This window comes from Melanerpes formicivorus, unplaced genomic scaffold (genome assembly GCF_026170545.1).
Source record: "Melanerpes formicivorus ecotype bairdi unplaced genomic scaffold, bMelFor1.0.p_v2 SCAF_100, whole genome shotgun sequence".
NCBI lineage: Eukaryota > Metazoa > Chordata > Aves > Piciformes > Picidae > Melanerpes > Melanerpes formicivorus.
The window spans coordinates 375,923-397,976 of NW_027142452.1; the positions used below are offsets into that span (position 1 = coordinate 375,923).

The 22,054-nt window shown below is 46.9% G+C and overlaps 1 protein-coding gene across 4 annotated transcripts; it reads left to right on the forward strand.

Annotated features, from left to right (window-relative positions):
- Positions 1-3,136: 3,136 nt before the first annotated feature.
- HOXB4 (homeobox B4) lies at positions 3,137-20,515 on the forward strand. Of its 4 annotated transcripts, none has more exons than XM_068166369.1 (3): positions 3,137-3,278; positions 17,764-18,193; positions 19,113-20,515. In XM_068166369.1, exons 2-3 carry the CDS (start codon positions 17,770-17,772, stop codon positions 19,427-19,429), a joined length of 741 nt encoding a protein of 246 aa, XP_068022470.1. In that variant the 5' UTR covers positions 3,137-3,278; positions 17,764-17,769; the 3' UTR covers positions 19,430-20,515. The 4 variants fall into 4 exon arrangements, with proteins under 4 accessions (XP_068022470.1, XP_068022468.1, XP_068022469.1 ...); XM_068166367.1 differs by lacking the exon at positions 3,137-3,278 and adding an exon at positions 13,442-13,569; XM_068166368.1 differs by lacking the exon at positions 3,137-3,278 and adding an exon at positions 16,035-16,556.
- Positions 20,516-22,054: the final 1,539 nt, after the last annotated feature.

Genomic DNA, 22,054 nt, shown 5'->3' on the forward strand with positions numbered 1-22,054 from the left:
TAAAAATAAACAGTAATGGTTAAAAAATTCAATTAACTAATAACCTTAAAGATAAGCCAAATCCGAGCTGAAAGAACAAACCCAAACCCCGCTGTTGTCCGTGTTATTACAGACATGACTGACCAGACGGTAAGAGGGGCGAGGACAGCTAACACTCGCTACCAGACCCTGGAGTTTGGAAAAGGAATTCCACTTCAATAGATATCTCACCCGCAGGAGGAGAATAGAGATCGCTCACGCTCTCTGCCTCTCCGAACGCCAGATCAAAATCTGGTTCCAGAACGGAGGATGAAATGGAAGAAGGATAACAAACTGAAAAGCATGAGCTTAGCCTCGGCGGGCAGCGCCTTTCAGCCATAATTATATGGGGGGGGGTGGGGGTGGGGGGGAAATAAATAAATAAATGAATGAAAAGAAGAGGGAAATATCGAGGAGGAGAAGAAGAAGAAGAGGAAGAGATTTGGGGGGGGTGGAGGGGGGGGAAGAGAGAGAAGAAAATAAAAGAAAATAAAAACCAACAACAACAACAAAACAACAAGAAGCAATGACCAACAAAACACAACCACCAAAAAAATACACCAAAACCCGCGGAAAGAAAGAAATAAAGCCGCCCGCAGAGCTTAGTTTCGGAGTACTGTACAGTGAGGCACCTTCTTTTCGGCATGATAAACATCCTAAACCAACGTGTATGGTACTGCTGTCCCAGGACTGAGTTCATGTCGTGTTCTGTTTGGGGGGAGTGGGGGTGGGGTGGGTTTGTCGTTTGTCTTATTTTTTTTTTGGGGGTGCTGTCGGGGGGCGAGGGGGGGGTGGTGGTGGGGAGCGAGGGGGGTGGGGGATGTTTCTTTCAATTTCATTTCGTCTTCCCTTTTGGTTTGTTAATTACATTTTGTTTCCAGATGCTCCTCCACGCTCCTCGTTGTTTCTCTAAATGTATGTGTCCGTGTTCTCTTGATGCTCTTTCTGGAAAGCTGGCATGTTTTATGTGAGCCTCTTAAATGTTATAACTTATTTATAAAGCGAGAACAGATACGGTTGTTTGTTTATTTGTTGATTTTTTTTGGGGGGGGGGGGCTAGGGGGGGGATCGTTCTTTCCCCTCCCCCCCTTTTCCCCCCCCTTCCCTCCCCCACCCCCCACCCCCCAGCCCTTTCCTGAGTTTACTGCTTTGGGGTGAGTTCTTCTCTGCCTAAGCTAAAATCGGGAGTTCCTGCACTACACTCGCAGAGAAAATAAAATAAATATATATATATTAAACAAAAACACACAAAAAAAAAAAGTTAAAAAAGGAATAAAAAGAGACAAATAAACAACAAAAAAAAAAAGATAAAAGGGAAAAAAAGAGAGAAAAAAAAAAGAAAATGCAAAACTCTTGTATCTTTCTGTCTTAAAAATTGTCCAGTCTGTGTTTTAGTTCAAAACTTCAGGCCAGGGTTTCTAATCCCAGGCTCATTCCTGACGTACTCTTAGACGTGGCTTAAACTTCACTATGGAGAAAAGGGAAAAGAAAACCCCAGAAAATAAAAGAACAAAACACAACCAGGACGTCTAAAATCAGACCAACAAACGCTCAGATGTCTGTAAATACTAGAAATATTTCTGCTGTGACGACTAGACGGTTCGTAGTGGGCAGAGTGAATGCAATGTTCTGTGTAAAAATGGCATCTGTCATGTCTAGCTGCCTGTTAGTACTTTGCCAATAAGCTTTTTGTATTTGTTTGTAGCTTTACTTGAAGTCAAATAAACGTTTCTCCTATTCACAAAGCCTCCCAGTCGCACTTTATACACGACCTCCGAGCCCTGCAACACACCCCACAGCCAGCGAGATGCCTGGGCATGGAGCTGGAGCTCTGCAAGCTCCTCCTGGGCAGCACCAAAACGCGCCAAAGGTTCACGTCAGGAAAACCCCAAAGCAAGCAAAGAAAACAAAAACAACCACCACAAAACAGCCCCAAACCACCCTTCGGGAATAAAGCAGCAACTCTCCACAACTACCCCAAACACCGGTTTCCCCCCCACACCCCCCAAAAAAAACACCCAACCAACACAATTCCACCGCCATCGCATCAAACAAACTGGTTTGCAAGTACTTCTAAGTTGCATTAAGACGTGGCAAAAACCCTTTCCCCCGGCAGATTTACGTGCAGGCATGATCAGATTAGTGAGAGCCACAAGTTTAAAAGCCAAAGGTATTTATAAGCCTCGTCTAGGTCCACGTAAAGCTGCGTTGCGTAGAACTGCAGCCCTGGGTGTTGGGAGGGATGTATTTATTAGCTTTTATATACCGTGGATCTATATCTCTGAGACGTTTCTATGCTCTCCCCCGCTAACCCCTCGCTTCATTGTGCTTTCTCTTTCCACCTCTTCAACATGTAAAACATCCTCTCGCAGCTCTCTCCAACTTACTGACGCTCCGAGTCGTCGTCGTCTTCTCCCCCCCCCCCCTTGCAGATAACTTAACATCATCAAAGATGGCATTTCGCTACTAAGGCATCAGATAACTCCGGTTTAAAGTCGCTAGGTTTGGCTAAAACACCCCTGACATCTCTACACCGCTTTTTCTTATCTTCTTATTGTTATAATTATCATTCCCCCCCCCCCCTCCCCTTACCCCCTTTTCTTTTTCCTTTATATTCCCCCCCCCCCCCTCCCCTCCGGTTCCATAGCAAGTAAAGTTGGAGCTTAAAAAACTTACCAAACTTAATCTCCCTCTGTTTAGGTACTTCTTAAGTGATTTTGAGAGGGATGTGAAGTGGACTGTCAGATCCCAAACCATTTGCTCGCCTTCCCTTGATTTTTTTTTTCCTCCTTTCCTTTTCTCCTCTTTTTATTTTTTTTTTCCTCCCTTTTTCCTTTCCTTTTTTTTTTTTCTCTTCTTTCCCCCCCCCCTTTTTTTTTTTCTTTCTTTCTTTCTTTTTTTTTACCAATAGCAAACTATACCAAAAGTGGGTATGACATTTAGATGTCAAATGGATAGGGGTTTTATCTCGAAGTTAGATCGTAAAAATCACCCAGACCTCAGACAGATACCCCTCACTGGCTCTCAAAAGTCACGTGAGGTCCATAAAGTTAGTTTTATGGTTTTGGGGAGTTGACAATGTACAATATATTTCACATTCTCTAGAATGTTAAGTGACACTTTAACTGCTTGGTTTGGCTTGTAAGGGGCAGCAATGGGTGAGCACTTTTCCAGATGAGATTTAACGTTGCAATTGCAGGGAACAATGTTTTGCGGGTCCAGTTTTCAGTCCAGGGAGCCAATAGAGTGGAATCCTGAAAGTAAGTTTCTTCTGAAATATTATCTGCTTTTAAAAAACAAACAAACCAACCAACCCCCCCAAACAAACCCCCAAACCTTCTTTTTGAAAGGGTTTGGTGCGGCTGAAGGCTGAGGCGGGGGTTGGAAAAGAGGGTCTCGTCTCTCTGTCAGGGATTGCTTTCTCACTTTTAGAAGGTCCCTAATTCTTACCCTCGCGAGGATTTGGGCTTGGGTTACTTTTCCATCCCAGTTTCCAGGCCCGCGAGTAAACTTTTGTGGAAGCGGGAGAAAGAAGGAAGCTGGAGAGATTCATTATCAGGGGATGGAAAAGTCCCTCCTGTCTGTGCCGGGGGTGGTGGGGGGCATGCGGTCTTCAGGCAAGGTTTGTCCTGCTCCATGTCTGAAGGGTGGTTGTACTGGGAGGAGGTTCGGTGCGGTTTGTGCTGCTCGGCGAAGGAGCCACGATCCTGGCACAGGCTTTTGCATTTCAGCGGCTGTGTTCGGGCTGTGTTCCTCAGGTCGTTAACACCTTTGGGCTTTAATTCTCCTCACCTGCTTGCCAAAGTGATTTGTGCACTTTGTTTGTCCTTTGGCCTGTGTAGAGATCGAGGTGTGGGGTTGCCCCAGGGCTATTTTTTTCTTTCTCTCTCTCTCTCTTATTTTTTCTTGTATTTGTTCCCTCTCTCTCTTTATTATTATTATTATTATTATTATTATTATTATTATTATTATTATTATTATTATTAAATATTTTCTCTGGCTTTTTTCCCTTCTTTTTCTTTTACTTTTTTTCTTTCCTCTCTCTCCCTTTTAAAATTTATTTTTCCTTGGGTTTAATCTTTCCCCCCCCCCCAATATACAACCCAGCGTCCTCACATTTCCGCAGTTCGTTTCTAACATATGGAGACACCGACTGACCGCGTTTGTGTCTCCAGCCTGGCTTAAAGTGCTACAGAAAATTAATCAGCGAGCTTGCATAAGGTCCCCCGCCCTTCTTAAACCTTATTGAACCCTTCGATATCTCCCAGATTTCCCTCTCCCCCCTCTAAGGGGGACGTGGGTCTGGAAAAGGCAGGCAGCAGGCTTTTTCTCTGGGAAAATAAACAAGCTAGCAGGGAAGGGCAGAAGAGCAGAGCCATGACTCGGGGGCTCGGGGCTGCGGCAGGGACTGTGGCCCCCGCTCCGGGGTGGGGCAGGCAGGTGGCCCCGGCCGAAGGCTCCGGCTCCATGGCAGAGCAGATAGCGCAAAATAAGGCAAAATAGAGCAAAATATGGCAGACAGAGCAAAACAGAGGGAAAACATACCCACAACACCACAACCACACAAGCCAGACCTGCAGAAGCTGGGGTTTTTTTTAAGCCAAGTCGCCACATTTGCAGCAGAGCTGGGGAGGGCACACACACACTTTGTCCACACCTGAACCAACCCACATCTATTCCCACCCCCCCCTTAAAAAATTCCCCCAAAGGTTCAAAGAAGAGGTACTAGGGCAAAGGAGCGTTGGGGGGTGTCTAGAATTTGGAGCAGTCTCCAGCTTCTTTCCCCCCAACCCCCCTTCGGTTTTTTTCGGTAAGACAACATTTGGTGGACACATGTCCGTCTCTTTTACACAAAGCAGAATGTCCCCCCTTTAGCACACTTTGGAGATTGCTTTTCCTTCCTTTGGGCTGTTTTTCCTGTCCTGCTCCATGTGTGTCTCCTAATATCTTTGCTATCGCCATCATCTGAACCTCTGGCTTCTCCCTGAGCAAGTCAGAGGGTGGCCAGCGCAACCCTGAGAAACCTCTGCTCTGGAAACCTGTAAACACAGCCGCCAAAGCTGGAAATTCGAGGAAGGGAAGGAGGGTGCTGGGAGCTCTTCCTAGTCAGCAGAATGGTTTTAGACTGGACAGCCTCTCCTTGAGCTCTGTGCAAACTGAATGCCTGGGGCTTTGGTTTTGTGTTTGGTTTGGGTTGGTTGTTGTTTGGTGTGGGGTTTGTTTGGCTAATAAAGATGTTTTGCGGGATCCTAAAGGGCTGCATTGGGGTTGGTCTTGAAAGGTGAAATCAGCCACAGAAACCTGAAGGGCTGCAGAGGGTTTTGTCCACAGAGGGTTAGAAACGCTCAGAGGAGAGGGGGTGTGGAGCGAGGTCTGTGCTGGTGTGGGGGTTAGACCAAGAGGCTGCCTCCTAATGCCTCACCCTCTGATCTGGACTGATGACTAGGAATAATTTTGAATGATGTGAATACTAATGAGAGATTTAAGCAAGAAAAGTGACATCCCCCCCCCCCCCCCAGAGTGTGTTTGAAAACGTGATGCATGCATGTCCCCACAAACATCATGTCGCCATAGATCCATCCACCCATTCATTCATCCACCTCTTCCCTATCCATCACCTCCCAATCCCCACAGCCCCACTCCAGGGTCTTTTCTACAGTCCCAAGAAAACTTTCATCCTAAACCCACTTCCAACACAGGAGCCACCAGAGTTGTTGTTTTTTTTTTCCCTTAAGTACCAGTAGTTTGAATCTCTTGGTGGACACAATATGTTGTTTGCGTGGGAAAAGGCAGATCGAGGTAGCCAGAGCAAGAGGACTTTATGATGCAGTTTAGCTTCAGGACTTTGCAGGGAGGAGGGGATGCCTGTGTGGCTCACAACAGGTAACAACCCTGCATGTGTTTGAGCGTCCTGGGCACAGGGATGGCACCGGGCCCGTGTCACAGCAAAGGAGCAGGGACAGGATTCTCTTGCTGGCATAAGGACATCATCCTTCCTTCTCCTTTCTACCTCTTAGAGGAGTCTTGGCCACTCTGCTTACACTACCACTACTACATGCAACATCAAATGGTTTCTTGGAGGACTGCTTTTATTTTAGATTACTTTACAAGCCCAATTTTTTTGAGGCTGTATTTGTGGGTTGTTTCCTCCCTGCCCCTTACATGGTGCTAAATTCCATCTTCCTATGTTGGGTTGATAGTGGACTGATTTTAGAGGTGTTTTCCAACAACAGCAGAAAAGATTCTATGATTCTATGGTACTATGAATCTATGATTCTATGAATCTATGGTTTTATGATTATATGGTTCTATGAATCTATGGTTCTATGAATCTATGATTCTATGAATCTATGATTCTATGATAAAGAGATTCCATGATAAAGAGCTTTAACTGGCTAGCATTTTACAGCCTGGAAGGGGTCACAGGCTTAGCACAGGCTTCTCCCCACCCTGCCATCCTTGAAAAAAACCCTCCCTGTTACTGCTGAAGAGGAAGTATAAGGAGAGTAAACAGGAAAATGGAGCTCTGACCGTGCAGGTAGGCGGGGATTTTCCTTTGCATTTTTCATCCTTTCTCTCACTTTAATGACATACATCAGCCACGGGACAATTAGTTCTTCTGCAGCTGTAGAAGACAGAATAAATATGAAATGCTTTAATGTCAGCTTTAAGAATAAGGAGAATATCTAGGACATAGTTAGGAAGGAGGGGGAAAAAAAGAAAGAAAGAAAGAAAAATATATCTCTTTTAAACCTGTATCTGTGCAGATCTTTATGCCATGGCTCTGGGTCCAGATGGGAAAGATCTCTGATTTAAGTGCTCTCAGCCTTGGGTGGTTTGGGCTGTTTGCCTCAGACGTGCAGAATCTACCACAGCCTAGAGAAACCTCCCCCTGAACTCACCTGGCTCACAGCATCTTCCACTTCCTAAAAATGAGTGGAACCAGGCTCACTTTTGCCTTTTATTTTGCCCCCTGTCCTGCCTCTTTAGCCTCTCCCCATCCCCGAAGGTTTCCTATTTCGTTTAGTAAAGCCTTTGTAAACCTGTCTGGTATTTTAAAGGGGGGGGGGAGACACACACCTAAAACACCAACCCCCAAAGCAGTTATTTCTCACCCCCAAGTCAGCCCACTCTACACAGACTGGAAGAACTGAGCTGAGCATCTGTATTAATTACACCCCCCACCCTTTTGGGTCATCTCCCCAGGGCCCTGTGTCAGGGAGGACACGGGACCCCCATGTCCAGGCTGCTGCTGAGGAGTGAAAAAAGAAATAAAGGAGAGATGAATTTTCACCTATAAAACCCCCATTTGGTTCAGCAATAAATGGGGAAGGGGTGGGGGGTTGGAAAAGCGTCTGTGAGCCTCCCAGGGAGGTTTGGGGAGCTCTTTCGTGCAGGAGGCAGCTCGCTGCTGCAGTGCCATTGTCAGGCCATCTTGAATGTCATGGCTTTATTTATTTTTATCTCTTATTTTACGAGTTCCAACCTCCCCCCCCAAACACACACACACTCCGCTTTCTGTAAGCGTTTGAGCATTCGAAAACCTTCTTTGCTCCCTCGGCGCCGTGTAACGCGAAATCAAAATCCCTTTTACAGCCAAATTTGTTAAAGGAAAAACCCAAACAAACCAAAACTCCACAGGACAAAACAACGATCGAGGAGACCGTGCTAAAACCACACCCAAACCAAAGAAAACCCCCCCAGCCAAAAAAAATCCCACCCCAAACTTCACCGAGGTAACCTAGTTAAAGACGCCCGCGATGCCTTCTTTTCTCTACTCTCACAACAACACACAAAAAAAAAGTGATTAAAATCTGTTAAAGGATTTAATTAAGAGAATTAAATGAAAAGGAAAGGGGCACAAATGAGTTGGGGGGGGGGGGAGAAAAAAAAAAGGAAGGGAAGGGGGGGAGGAAAAAAAAAAAGCGAAGCTATTCTAAACGATTAAATCGCCATTTTAACAGTATAATGGGGTTTGCATACTGAAAAGAGAAATCAGAGCTCATATCTCATCAATAATTCATAGGCAAGAGGGATCATTCCGAGGTCAGCAGACTTGTACAGCCCTCAGCTCCTCTCTGGGAGGAGAAGGGTGAGCGTCGTATCACAACACAACCCCGAACCCCGGGGGCTGCCGGGGCACCTATTTAAGGAAAACATCAGCTCCAGGGATTTCCCCCCAACTCCCCCCCTCCCCCTCCTCCCCCTCCTGGCCCTCCTTTAATTATTCTCTTTTTTTCTTCCTTTTTTTTTGTTGGTTAATATTAATTTACCAAGTCTCACTACCCGGGTGTGCTGATGACAGGCAGTAAGAGAGGGGGAGGGCTGGATGTGGCTCATATTGCTCCAGTACAGACACAGACCAACAATGTGGTGATTATGCTTTTGAGAAGCCAAAGGGATCTCTTCTCCCCCCCCTCCTTTTTTTTTTTACTCCCTTTCCCCCCCTCCTTTTTTTTAATTCTTTTCTTCCCCCTTTTCTACACACAAAAATGAAGGTTAGGAGGCTGCCGGGTCCTTATCTGCCTTGTCTTGACCGCTTGGATGGAGGCGAGGGACTCCAATCTGAGTTGCAATTCTTGTGTTTCCTTCTATTTAGAGGAAGGCTTCGATTATTCACCTATTTATTTGCAACAGTCCTGTAAATTACTCCAGCCTACACACCGCCACCCCATGACCTCCTCCAAGAAGGGAAAGCTTTCGAAGGAAACCAGCCCCTTCCCTCCAGCTCTGCTCCCCAAGCCTCTTTCCCTCCCCCACCGCTGAATTTCAGGCAGAGAAATTGCTCTTTTCTTTCCTCCCCAAACCCTTCTTTCCCCCCACCCCCTTCTCTCTCTCTCTCTCTCTCTTTTTTTGCCTTGCTTGCTTTTCAAAGTATTTTGTTTTGTTGTGTTGTGTTTATTTTAGTTTTATTACACGTCCGACCTGAAGTGAAGGAGCTGAGCGAATTAGTTAGCATTCACTCGATAAAAGTCTCTCCTCAATTAGGGAAGCCAACACACACACACAAAATACTTTGATGGGCTTTGGCTCCTCCTCTGAGGGTCTCTTCCCAGTCCTAGAATGGATTTAAGAATGAAATTTTCTTTCAGAGCGTGGCTCTTTTGCTTGGTCTGGGTTGATTTTTCAACCCCCACCCCCACCCCTCCTCATTCTTTCCTCTTTTGATGTTAAATAAATTAGATTTGGAAGGAGGTTGATAACTTAACTCGAGAGGTGTCCACCCAGCATAGTTTTTCCGTGTTCTGTTACCCTAAATAGCTTTAAAAAGAAACTATTTTGACAGGGAGCGTTGAAAGAATCAGACTAGTCGGAGGCTGGTTTTTTTTTTCCCCTTTCCCTTTTTTCCCCCCCTTCTTTGATTTATCTCTTTTTAACATGTGTATGTATGTGGATGTATATATACACATATATATATACCCTTCAAGTCAAAACAAATTACAGCTCTGGGATTTGGTGTAAAAGACGTTTGTTTGGTGGCAAATCAGGGCTGTGTTTACGTAGGGGGTAAAGCAGGCAAAGGAGTAGTGTGTGTCGGGGGGTGAATTTAGGATGGAAAGGAGGTGAAAGAGGCGACCCAGGGCAAGGGATTCAGTGCAGCCTTCTCGCCTGTAACATCCCCAAGCAGCCAGCAGAGCTCGCTTCAGACCAAGTTCACTGCCAGCAGCCACGGACCGAGCCGGGCCGGGCTGGAGCCGGAGCGGGAGCGGGACCGGTCACCCCGTAGCCACCCGCAGCATCACCCACGAAGCTCCGGGTACCCCCTGGGGAGGTGGAGACCGATGCTTGTCATCGAACTCCCGTGCTTCAAAAAAAATAATCCTAGGAGAACCTACCTTCTTTTTTATCCCCTAAAAAATGAGGAAAAGAAAGAAAATAAAGCAGAGCGGGCTCGTTACCACCGTGAGGTGCAAACCCCACAAATAAAAGAGAATTATAGCAATGCAGCCGTGGATTAAGGGATTTTTTTCCCCCCCTCCCCTCTTACTCTTTTAAATATAAAAGCAGAGAGCGAAAAAGGAAAAACAAATCAGCAATGAGTTGAGCTGGAGATAAACATCTAATTCCTGCAAAGCTCTGACTTTTGTTCTCTGCGGGGAAGCAAAAATATCGCGAAGAAACGTCCAATTGTTTCCCCCTCTTTCGGCTTAAAATAAAGCAGATAAAATTGGGAAGTCAGCTCTGCTTTAGTTTCTAGAGTCGTAGACGGTAACTCTGGTCTTGGGGGGCTTGTTAGTACAGCATTATAGCTCGAGGGGTCAAAAAGTTGAGGGTCAAAAGTTTACGCTGTGCGTGACTCAGTCTTGTGTATAACCCTGATAGACTGATGTCAGGGTGGAGGGGAAAAAAAAGGGAGAGAGAGAGAAAGAAAGCGGGGAGGGAGGGGGTGTGGGGTGTGTGTGAGGTGGGAGGAAGAGTCTGTGCTCATGGGCAGAGATGGGAGAAGATGATAGCGAGGTGGGAGCGACCTTCAGCCGTGAGCCGGAGATGTAGGAAGGGGGGAATTGAGGAGGGGGGGGTGGAAAAAGAGTTGGAGGATTTGGGGTGGGGGGGTGGGGGGGAAAGAAAGTAGATTGATTTGGGTCTCCCGTGAGGAAACGCGAAGCGACTTTTTAGTATTTTTCTAAGATAAACCCTTTGAAACGCTATTTGGAGGCGAATTAAGAGAATAGAGGGCGAAATGCATTTATTAAATCCAATTAGGTGAAGGTCCCTCTAGGATATTAACGCCAGCAGTTAAAAAAAGAGGGAAAAAAAAAATAATTCCAGCGTCAATTTTGTTTAAATTATAGTGGGGAAAAAAAAAAAGGAGAGAGCCTAACACTGTTGGTGAAAATGTGCCCGAACATCTTGGCTTGGAAACGCTTCCAAAGCCTTGGAGAATTGCCTGTATCCCTTTCCCTGGGCTCCGCAGCCCCCGAGCCAAACGCGTTTTAATCCATGCTTGGAATGAGGGCGAATATTCCCCGTAAATAAGTAAAGAATTACACCAAGAAACGCCCTGGATTTACTCTTTGCCTTTCTACCTTAACCGTAGACATCCAGAATAATGATCGATGGCTACAAATCAGCGGATTGATGGCTTTAAAAAATCCAATATATGTACTTAAAGGCGGTTTTAAGTGGCCGTTTCGTGGCTCGGATGGGTTCAAGTAGCTAATTTTGTTGCGGAGAGCGATTTTTTTTTTCCCCCCGTCGGATTTTGAATGAAATGTTCTCTTTTTCTTCCCGCCCCCCCTCTCCCCCCCCCACCCCTTGCTTGAAACGCGACTCCACACTGGTCACTGCAACAGTTTAATGAACTGATATAATAAATATTTCCCTTGGCCTTTCAAAGTTATTTCTACGCTGCCAGACTCTGAACCTTCCAAACTCTAAATATTATTTGCAGTGGGACCGGGGAAGATCTTTTCAATTGCTCCTTAAGCAAACAGTCGGCGCAAGGAAAACTCTTCTGGACACAAAAATAGGAAGAACAAAAATAATAATAATAATAATAACCACACACACACACAACCCTGCGGATTCCCCCCCCTCCCCTTCGGCTCTTAAATATTTTCAGTGCCTAAATACTTATAACAAGGGTCATTTTTCTTGGAGGGGAAAGAGAGCGAATATTAGAGCCCTGGGAAAGGCGTTCTGGAAAATCCATTTGCTTTCCCGACGCGGCTATATTCGTGGAGTAGGTGAAATTCAAGAGAACGCAAAAGCGTTTTGTTTCGCGTGATAAGGCTCGGGCTTTAATTAATTGCCGTGAATTTGCTTGGTATTTATAAAATATCACTGTATAAGGGCTACCGTTTAGTTGGGACTCGGGTGATCCATCTCTGCGCCCTTGTAATTACTGCACTTATCTCCCTAGAACAGTCATTTCTACTCCAGGTTTATACAACAGGTAATGGATAATAAAGGCCATTTGTTTTCGGGGTATTAAAACAAGCAGGTATAATTTCACGGCAATAAAAGGGGAAGGAAAAAAAAAACCCAACCACCAACGCCACACCAAATAACCAACACCCTTCCCCCCCCCGCCACATAAACACACACATCCCAACTTTCCTTATAATCTTCCCTCCTACATCATAGCGTTTAACTTTCAATTTAGGGACGTGTTGGTCTGGAGAAGGTTCATTCGGAGTGGGGGGAAGGAGGGAGAGCGAGGGAGGGAGGGGAGGAGAGAAGGAGGAAATTAAAGGTATCGTTTTCAAGGATATTTCTAATTTATCTCCCTCGCTTAGGACGGGCTCGGCTTAGCCGTGGCTGGGGAGCTGTGGGTACCGGCCACACACTTCAGGGTGGGATTTCCTCTTATTTTGGGTTGTTTTGGAGTTTTTTTTCCCCCGACTGGATAATCAATTAAACGTGCTTTTTAATCCCCATTTACTTGCCAAATGACCCCTTGAGAAACACGAGCTTGGGGCTGTTGGGGTAAACGCAGAGATGGACCTCGTAGGGATGCCCCGCTCCCTATTCTGGCCCTTCCCGCTCTCCTCTTTTACTGATCCAAGTGGTTGAGGTGAAAATGGGATTTATTTTGTTTCGTTCCAAAGGCAAAAAAAAAAAAGATGTAGAAAGCTGGCTGGGAAAAATCACGCAAGGCTTAAATCTTGTTGCAAAACAGGTGTGGGCTGTGTTCCACCCAACCCTGCAGCCACTCTCCTTCTATTTATACCTCTTAAAAGCAGCCAAGGAGCCGGTTTGCTCCTTATTAAAAGTTTTACCGTAAAGAAGCACCTCAAACCTCCAGCGCTCCCCGGTTGCTGGGCCTGGGGAGGGGAAATTTTCCCAACTTAATAAACAATCGCGAAAGATTTGCGCTTCCAAAAAGGTCGGGGGTAGGATTAAAAAATACATTAAAAATCGCCATTCTCATTGCTGCCAGAAAACAGATTTCCGGAGGAAGAAGGGGGGGGTGGGGGGTGGAAGGGGGGACTGGGGGGGGGGTTTGTTTTGTTGTGTGTGGGTGTGTGGAAATAGTAAAAGTCCTAAAACTGAGAGCGCGGAGGGGCGCGGAGAGAGCGCGGGGTGAAGCGCGGGTCACCGCGGCTCTTGGCGGCTGCGGACACGCCTCGCTGTTTAACAAAGACTGACAAACTATGAGATTAATACCAAAACTTGCGGGTTTCCCACCCCAAAATGCTCAGAGGGCCTCCTGGCGCTGCCAGGAGCAGTTCCGCTCGCCTGTAAGGACAATAGTGGTTTATACTGGGGGGGTCGGAGGGGGGGTGGGGGTGGGTGTGGAACGGAGAAAGGGGGGTACCAGAAAACCCCACCAAAGGGAAAAAAAATACAGGAGGAGAAAAAGAAGGAGAGAGGGGGAAAAAAGAATGTTCTCATGGAGAAATAATCGCAGTGAAAAAACAAGACGGGGCTGGGGGGGGAGAAAGAAGAACAGCCCAAGTTAGACTGGGGAGGGGGTGGGGGGGGTTGTTGGTGTTGGATATTTAGGGGGTTTCTATAGGGTTCTGCCTGCAAAACCTCACCAAGTTTTGGGGGAGCGGCCCAACCCCCTCGGGAATTATCCCAGGAGAGGAGCCACGTTTTGCCAAGGTAGGTACCGCCGTCGGGGTTACACCTGGGCTGAGGAAGGGGGGCGAGGGGGGACACCCCTTAATTAATGTCTCTGCTTTTGGGGCGACTACAGGAGTTTAACATCAGAAGTGGTCTTTAAACGCCCCCTGCACTGGCAGGTGCCTTTAGGAGGCTTTGAAGGAGGGTTGAGGGTTCTCTTGATTCCCTTTTAGGGGGATAACAGGCCAGGGGGGTGGGGGTGGGAGTGAAGCAGGAGAACCCCTGCTTTTCCCATGCTTTGAAATGAAAATTCCGGGTGAAATTTGCTGGGAGAATTTTCCGCGACGTGGGGCGGATTCGCAGAGCAAGGGAGAAAGGTGTGTGGGGAGGCGGGGGGGGTGGGTGTGGGTGTGGGGGAGAAAGCAGAGAGGGGGGCTGCCTTTAATTTGGGATCAGAGGAAGCGAGGGGGAGATTTCTGGGAGGTGTGGTGGGGGGAAGAGGTCTGGTTAACGCTAGGGGTGCTGGTTTGCTGGCACCAAACCCCTGGTGTCACCGAGAAGGAAAATTAAAACCGATTTCTTTCTTTCAGTTATTTTTTTTTCTTCCTATATATTTTTTTTAAGGGACGTGGGAGGGGGTTAAAAAATATGGAATAGGCCTAGTTCCTTCTCTCCAGGCTTTTCTTCTGGGTTAAAAGACTGCCAAAGTAGCGGCTGCGAGGGAATACAATAAAATAAATCAAGGAAAGGGGTTGGAAAAGGGGGGGGGGGGGGATAAAATTTAAGAGAGAAAGAGAGGGAGAGAGGTAAAAAAACAGAGGTCTAATGGGATTGGCTCAGTGCAGTTATTTTATGGCTTCCACCTACACCTTGTACAAGCAGATTTGGGTTGGCTCCTTGTTTTTATGGCAGGTTTTAGAGGGGAAGGTAAATGTTGGAGCCTGCTGCTCACTAAAGTGTCGGTGCTGGTTTGGGGGAAGGTGGGAAACTCTTTGCTCGGTGCAAGAGGCTTCTCCTCCGCTTTGCTGACCTGATCTGGATGGAAAACTGCGTTCGGTTTGGGCGTGTAAAGTGGTCTCGGGGTTCGCAACTTAGGTGGGCTTGGGTTTGCCGCTTGAAAACGCAGGTTGGTTTTTCTGCTTGCCTGGGACTGCTATGGACATGAGTCAGGAAAAGCGACTCGTCACCTCCAAAATACCTGAAAAATCTCGAGGAATCATGGCCGGGAAACCGCGGGACGCGTTCATTTTTTTTTTGGCCATAATTGTTAATTGCTAGGAGGAAAAACGGCGCAGTTTGGTGAAATCTATTGACGCTCTTTCCAAGGAATTTTAATGCGAGGAGAAGCGCAGCTTTTCCCCCCCCCCCGCTCGCCTCTCCGCTCTGGCATTTAAATGCGATTCATTCAGGAGATACTTGACCAACAAAATGTTCTGCCTTTTGAAATACCAAAAAAAGAAAGGGGGGGGGAAGACCAAAAAAAAAAGGGGGGTTGTGGGGTGTGATGGGGGGAGGAAGAAAAAGGGAGAGGGGGGGAGAGAGGATGCTGTACTTTTAATCTCTCTAGCAACTGTAATTTTAAACGAAATCTCAACATGATGCTACCCTCATTAGTTCCGAATGAAGGTTCATTACCTAGACAGTATGAATATTTTATTGCTTTATATCCCTTTTTTTTTTTTTGGTCGGAAATGAAACGCCTTTGATCTTTTTCTCGGGTTGTAAAAAGAATTGCCTGTCATTAAAAAAAGAAAAAAAACCTGTCGTCCCATCTGCCTTTACATTCTGTATTTCTTTTCATCTGCTTCTTTTTCCCCCCCTCCACCCCTCTCTCTTCCCCCCCCCCTTTCTTTCTTTCTTTCCCTTTTTTTTGCTTTTTTATAATCATCACGTATAAACCCAAAACCTTGGTTGACCTCCAAGAACGCGAAGAAAAAAAAAAGTATGGATGAAATCTTTCCTCTGCGTTATCAGAGAATAATTAGGAAGGTTTGAGGGTGGTGGTGGCGGCGGGGGGACACACACGCGGGACGGCGTTTTGCTTTCAAACATCGATTATTTGGATTCGAGTCTCGTTGCGCGCCTGGATTTAAATATTCAGCCCAGCAGCTGAGTTGGATTTCTCTCTAGCGGCAAAAAAAATAATGGCTGAGGTGGGGAGGAGAAGGTAGAAAAGTTTTAGTTTTGCTCCTCTCCTATCAGGTCTTCGGACACTGAGTTGCTGCTTTAATTAATCGTCTCTCCTCTGAAGGGTGAATTTTTTCTTGCACCGCCTTTTGATTCATTCTCGATCTCTCGAGTCACAAAACTTTGCGCCCCCTCTCCCTATTTTCTTTCCTTTTTTTTTTCCCCCACCCCCTCCTTTCTTTTTATTTGTTTCCTCCCCCAGAAGATAATTATGGCGGTAGGCGAAGATCTCTGACCGAGGAGGATGCATCTGTCTTCTATATGTACCCTGTAGATCCGAATTTGTGTAAAGGAAGTTGGGTCACAAATTCGTATCTAGGGGAATATGTAGTTGACACAAACACTACAGGTCACAATCCCAGAAGGCATTAAAAACAGAAACACCCTCCCACACTCCCCCCCCCCAAAAAAAAAAAAAACCCTAACAAAACCACAACACAAAACCCAAACAAACCCAAACAGACCAAAAAAAAAACACCAAAAGCCCAACACAAAACCTAAGGGGAGAAAAAAAAAAGGCAAAAGCCACCCACACCCCCCAGAGTCCTAAATAAAAGGGTGAAAAACAAGGGTGAAAGCCGTTTTATAGCTGAAAAGAAATACTTTGGATTTGACCTTAGCTCAACTCCAGCGCTCCCGCGATAAACTTTATCATCACTTCGAGATAAAATCTGAGCTGGGAAAGAGGAAGGGGGAGGTGGAGGTGGAGGGGGGGGTCAGAGAGGGGCGTTATTGCTGCGATTTGAAAGCCACCATCCCGCTATTGCTTTTAATTTCGCCTAATCTCAGCGCCGACAACCGAAAACAACAACCAAAATGAACAAGGGAAGGGAAGAAAAGTAATTACACGTTTCTTGCGAGGAGCTTATTGCGCGTTTGGGGTTTAATCACGGATTTGAGGGACTGAGGTGGGGGTTGGGGGGGGGGGGGGAGCGTTGAGAAGCTGCTGGTTTTGCTTTGGCTTTTAAAGCGTCTTTATTAGAAGGAGGGCGAGAAGATGCATTAGGACTTGGGCTAATTCGCTTTTGTAATTGTTCATCAAGTCCTTGATTTCTGGCTTGGAGGACGGGCTCCCGATTTGGATTTTGTTGTTTGGTTTGGGGTCGGTTGGGGGTTTATTTTTTGTGCGTGCGTTTTGCTGGTTGTGGTCGGTTTTGTTGTTTGGTTGGGGGGGTGTTGTTTTTTTTTTCCACCCGTGCGTGGGAAAAGAGTCAATCTCGGAGGAGAGCTAAACGTGATTTAGGAGCCCGGGCACCCCGAATTAGCTGATGAATTTCTTATCGATCCCAAACAAGCCCTATTCATCTCTGCCAGGCTCGGGGCGCAATGTCCCTTTTTCCCCGTATCACCTTTAGCAGAGAATGAGATGCAACCAACCCCCCACCCCACCCCCCATTCTCATAGCCCCCCCCCCCCAGAGGGACTGCTATGGATCATGTGCTGGGGCAGCAACTGGGAGCCGCACCCGTCACCCCCACCCCCACCCTCCAACCCCCCGAAAAATAATTTTTACCCTCGATTTTAATTATTTTTTTTCGCTTTTAGTTTTTTTTTCCTTTTTTTCTCTTTTCCACCCTCCTTTCCCTCCATTCCCCTCCGCCCCGAGCCAAGACACACCCCCGAGGGGTGTGGGCCGGGAGGTTGTGTGCGCGTTGCGGGGGGGGGGGGTGTGGAATTGCGGGGGCCCGGTTCTTGCCCGTGGGGCGCTGCGGAGCCCGGGACGCGACGGGGCCCATCGGGGCCAGGACCGGGGAGGCCGGAGGGGAACGGACGCCCCCCGGTTGCCTCCCCGGGGATGCTGGGGGGCCCCGGGAGAGCCCGGGCTGGGCAGATTTCCTTATCCGGGGATCGCAGGGCACCTCGCTATTGGCCCGCGTTGTCACATGGACTCCAACTTTGTTCACTTGACAGTAAGTAGGAGGGTTTCACGAAACAGGAAAAGGAGTAAAGGGGGGGACAGGAATAAATTTTTAGGAGAGACACATCTATATCTATATATTATTATTGTTATTATTATCATTTTTTTTTCGTGTGTGCAATTCTAAGAAATTAATGGCCATGAGCTCGTTTTTGATCAACTCCAACTATGTGGACCCCAAGTTCCCACCCTGTGAAGAGTATTCCCACAGCGATTACCTTCCCAATCACTCGCCGGAATATTACAGCAGCCAGAGGCGAGAGAACACTTTCCAACATGAAGCGATGTACCAGCCACGATCAGCCTGCAAGGAGCAGCTCTACTCGTCCTGTCAGAGCTCCGGCCACCAAGCAGCGGTGTTATCCCCCCGGGGTCATGTCCATCCTCCGGCCGGACTGCAGAGCCACATCTCTGAACCAAATCAGCCCTGCGAGCCGGTTACCCCCAGCCCACCACCACCCTCTTGCAGCCAAAACTCTCTGAACCAAAGCCCTTCCAATTCCTCTTGCAAAGAGCCGGTAGTTTACCCCTGGATGAAAAAAGTCCATGTAAGCACGGGTAAGTGAACTAAAGTGGCTTTGCTTTATACTGAGTAGCACCTCAAAGTCTTGTAGAAATCTTATTGCACCAGTTGTAAAATAACCATTCGTGGAGATTTACGATCGCCTGTTTGCAGAGCGGTATAATTACATCCTCCATAAATTTTTATTGCTCTGCTTGGCCATGTGCCTTTGAAGTCTCTGTTACCATCCTCCTCCAATTTCTTGCAGGCTACTTTCCCTCTCTCTCTCTCTCTTTCTCCCCCCCCCCCTTTTTTTTTTTTAATGGCTGTTGAATCTTCGTGAGTTAAGTTTTATGTTTTCGTAATTTGTTTTTAAGTGGCGGGTCGAGGAAACTTTTACTATTTTCCCTCCTCCTCACCCCCCTTCTCTCTCTCTCTCTCCCCCTCTCTCCTTTTTTTTTTCCCCTTCTCTTTTTAACCCGATATTAAATAAAAAGGAGGCTCTGTCCTCGCCTTTTTGCACGTGTCAGGGGCGAACTTTAAAGGTTTGGGGATCATTTTTTTGTGTGCGTGCGCGATGCTCCAGCGGAGGGCTGTGTTTATATATAGGCATATATGTGGATATCTAAGTGCAGATGCACGCGTAGAGGGCACGGAAAACGTATCCGGGGGACCTTGTGAAAACCTTTGGGCAGGAATAGACGTCAAAGGGATGAGGATGGAGGTGGAGAACTGGTTGTATTTTTAGCGGGTTTGCGGTGTATTTTTGTTTTTGAAGCGTTTCCCCACCGCCGACCCCCAAAGAATGCGTGATGGTTTTTTGTTGTTGTTGTTATTGAAGGGGGGGGGGGGGGGAAAGGACCCATTAAAGGAACAACAGCTCAGTAATTCTTCTGCTTCTTTTCCTTTCTTCTCCTTTTTTTCTTTTTTTTTTTACCCCCCTCTTTTCTGTTTGCCTCCTTTGTGTTTGTTCAGTAAACCCCAATTACTCAGGAGGGGAACCGAAACGCTCCCGCACAGCCTACACCAGGCAGCAAGTCCTGGAGCTGGAGAAGGAATTTCACTATAACCGTTATCTCACCCGGAGACGCAGGGTCGAGATCGCCCATTCCCTCTGCCTCTCCGAACGCCAGATCAAAATCTGGTTCCAGAACCGGAGGATGAAATGGAAAAAAGACCACAAGTTACCAAATACCAAGATCAGGTCTAATTCTTCCAGCTCCTCCACCAGCCTGCAGATCCCACAAGGAGGATCTCAAACCCGATCCCATGGACCAGCCACCAGCTTATAACTATTCCTGGGATGGATGAAGGGATGGGATAGATGGATGGAAGGATGGATGGATGGATGGATGGATGGATGGATGGAGCGTGTTTGTGGCGTGAGGTTGTGTGTGTGTGTAGGGAACACATGAGGATATTTTTTTGTGTTAAATGCTCCAAGAAGCAGAAGGGAAGGAGGGCTGCTCTTTATTTATAGGGGGAACAGAGGGAGGCTCAGCTGCAACAAAGCAGACCGGTGCTGTTGTGCCTCTCTTCCATTAAAAGGAGACTGTAGATAGTAGTTTTCAGATTTGGCTAAGATGGATCCTTGTTTCATCTTTAATCACGCCAAGCTCTGCCCCATTTGTCATGTTTACTCTCCCGTACAAAGGATGGACCTTATGTCTGCTATTACCTCGACAACCAGCGCTCACTTTAATAAATGAGGCTCAGTTTCTTCAAGACGAACTGGATTTTCTCCCCCCCAACCCATCCCACACCCCCGCCTTTTTTTCACCCCCCTTTTCTTCCCCCCCACCCCGTCCTCTTTTTATTTTCTCGCCAACCATCCAAACCCACAAAGTTTGTGCTCCGCTATCCCCAAACCACCACAGTTCTACCACAGCCTTGAGATGGAGGTTGGGGGGGGAGGAAAAAATAATAGTCCAAACCCAGGTCCAAACCCAATCCAAAATCCTTACAGGGAATGGACTAGGGACGGGAAGCGGGGAGAGAAAGAGGGGGGGGGACGGACTCACGGACACAGGGAGTGTGTGGAAGAAGGAAAGGGGGACACTCTGGAACATAAAAAAGAAGGAAAATTAGGTCAAGTGGTTGGTGGACAAAGACAGCGAGAGAATGGAGAGTGATGTAGGAACAACCCCCCCTGCCATTTTATTTTGAGTCCAGCAGGTTGTGAGTCTGGGGAAGGGGGGTGGGTGGGGAGAGGGAGAAGCGAGGGGGTTTAGGTTAGAAACTGGGTGATAACAGTGGCACCCTGGCCTCACCCCCTCCACCTCCCCAGCCCAGGGTAAGGGGTGGCGGTGGGGAGCTCCTCTCCCACTGTCTAGCCCAGTCCTGTACTGAAAATGTGAATTATGGCCGGGGGAGGGGGGTGTGGGGGTGGGTGAGGGCTTGCCCCTCTCGGGGTGGGAGTGGGGAGCACGGGGTAAGATTGGGGTTTGGGGAGGCTCCCCCGACCCCCCCCCCCCCCCCCCCAACCGGCTTGGCTGCTTCGTCCTCTCCCTTTGTCCTTCGGGATGTGCAGATTTTACCTGTAAATAGCAGAGAAAAGGAACAACAAGAAGCCTAATTGGAAATAAATCTCTTTTTTTTTTCATTGTGACTGTGACCTTGAGTAGTTATTTATTTTGGGGGGGGGGGGGATGGAGTGCGGGGGGGGGGGGGGGGGGGCGGTGTTGTCGTATTGTTCTGTGTGAGGAGAAAAAAAACAACCAACCCAGGAGAAAAAAAACAACCAACCCACAACAAAACAACAAAAACCCACCAAGGCAACCTATTTTAAAGAAATTAATTAAAAAGCAGGTTTCTTACAGGCATTTCTGTTGTCAGTGGCCCAGCCTCAAGTCCCTAATGAAAACAAAAGATGTTTGACTGGGGTCTATCAGCCTTAAGTACTGTTAAGCCGCACATATGATGATTTATTTGTTTCTAAGCAGATATTAATATGCTCATCCCAAACTGGGCTCAGACAAAACCAGAAGCACTCATTAGCGCCTTGCTTCGCTGTAAGGAATGGGCTGGAGCGATGGATTTCTCTAGAGAGACCTCTCTCTTTAAGCACACCCCCCCTCCTTCGCCTCCTCCTCCCTCTCCTCCTCTTTCCCTCGCCCCAAAATCTCCTTCTCCAAGGTAGTTAATGCATTAATGAGTCTAATTTTTGCACAGATGTTTCTCGGTGTTTGCAGGTTTTCTGTGTATTTTGATATTACAAAGGAGCTGGCTCCTGCGATAGCTCATGGCCTGACAAGCAAATAGATAATCAAGAAGACAAATGGCTTCTTTTGTGAGCCGCAGCTCTTGTATTAATTTTCATTTTCTTTCTCATAGAAAGTATCGAAAATAACCACTCAGGACGAAAATAACGTTCCAGTTCTAAGTTAGAAATAAAGAAGAAAAGAGAGAAAGAGAGAAAGAAAGAGAGAAAGAGAGAAAGAGAGAAAGAAAGAGAGAGAAAGAAAGAGAGAAAGAGAGAAAGAAAGAGAGAGAAAGAGAGAAAGAAAGAGAGAAAGAAAGAGAGAAAGAAAGAGAGAAAAAGAAAGAAAGAAAGAAAGAAAGAAAGAAAGAAAGAAGAAAGAAAGAAAGAAAGAAAGAAAGAAAGAAAGAAAGAAAGAAAGAAAGAAAGAAAGAAAGAAAAGAAAGAAAGAAAGAAAGAAAAGAAAGAAAGAAAGAAAGAAAGAAAGAAAGAAAGAAAGAAAGAAAGAAAGAGATTAAAACAAAAAAAAAGTGGTGTACTCAGAGGGGGGGTTCTTGGTGGGCAGGAGGCGGGAAACCTCCACCAGCAGCTGGGAGAAAATCATTTTCTTCTGCTCGCCTCCAAAATAAACCGGGTTTGTGCTTATTTGTTCAACGGCCACGGAATTCTTCGAGTTCCCCCAAGCCGGGGCGAAATATTTCCCTCCTCGTTATTCAGA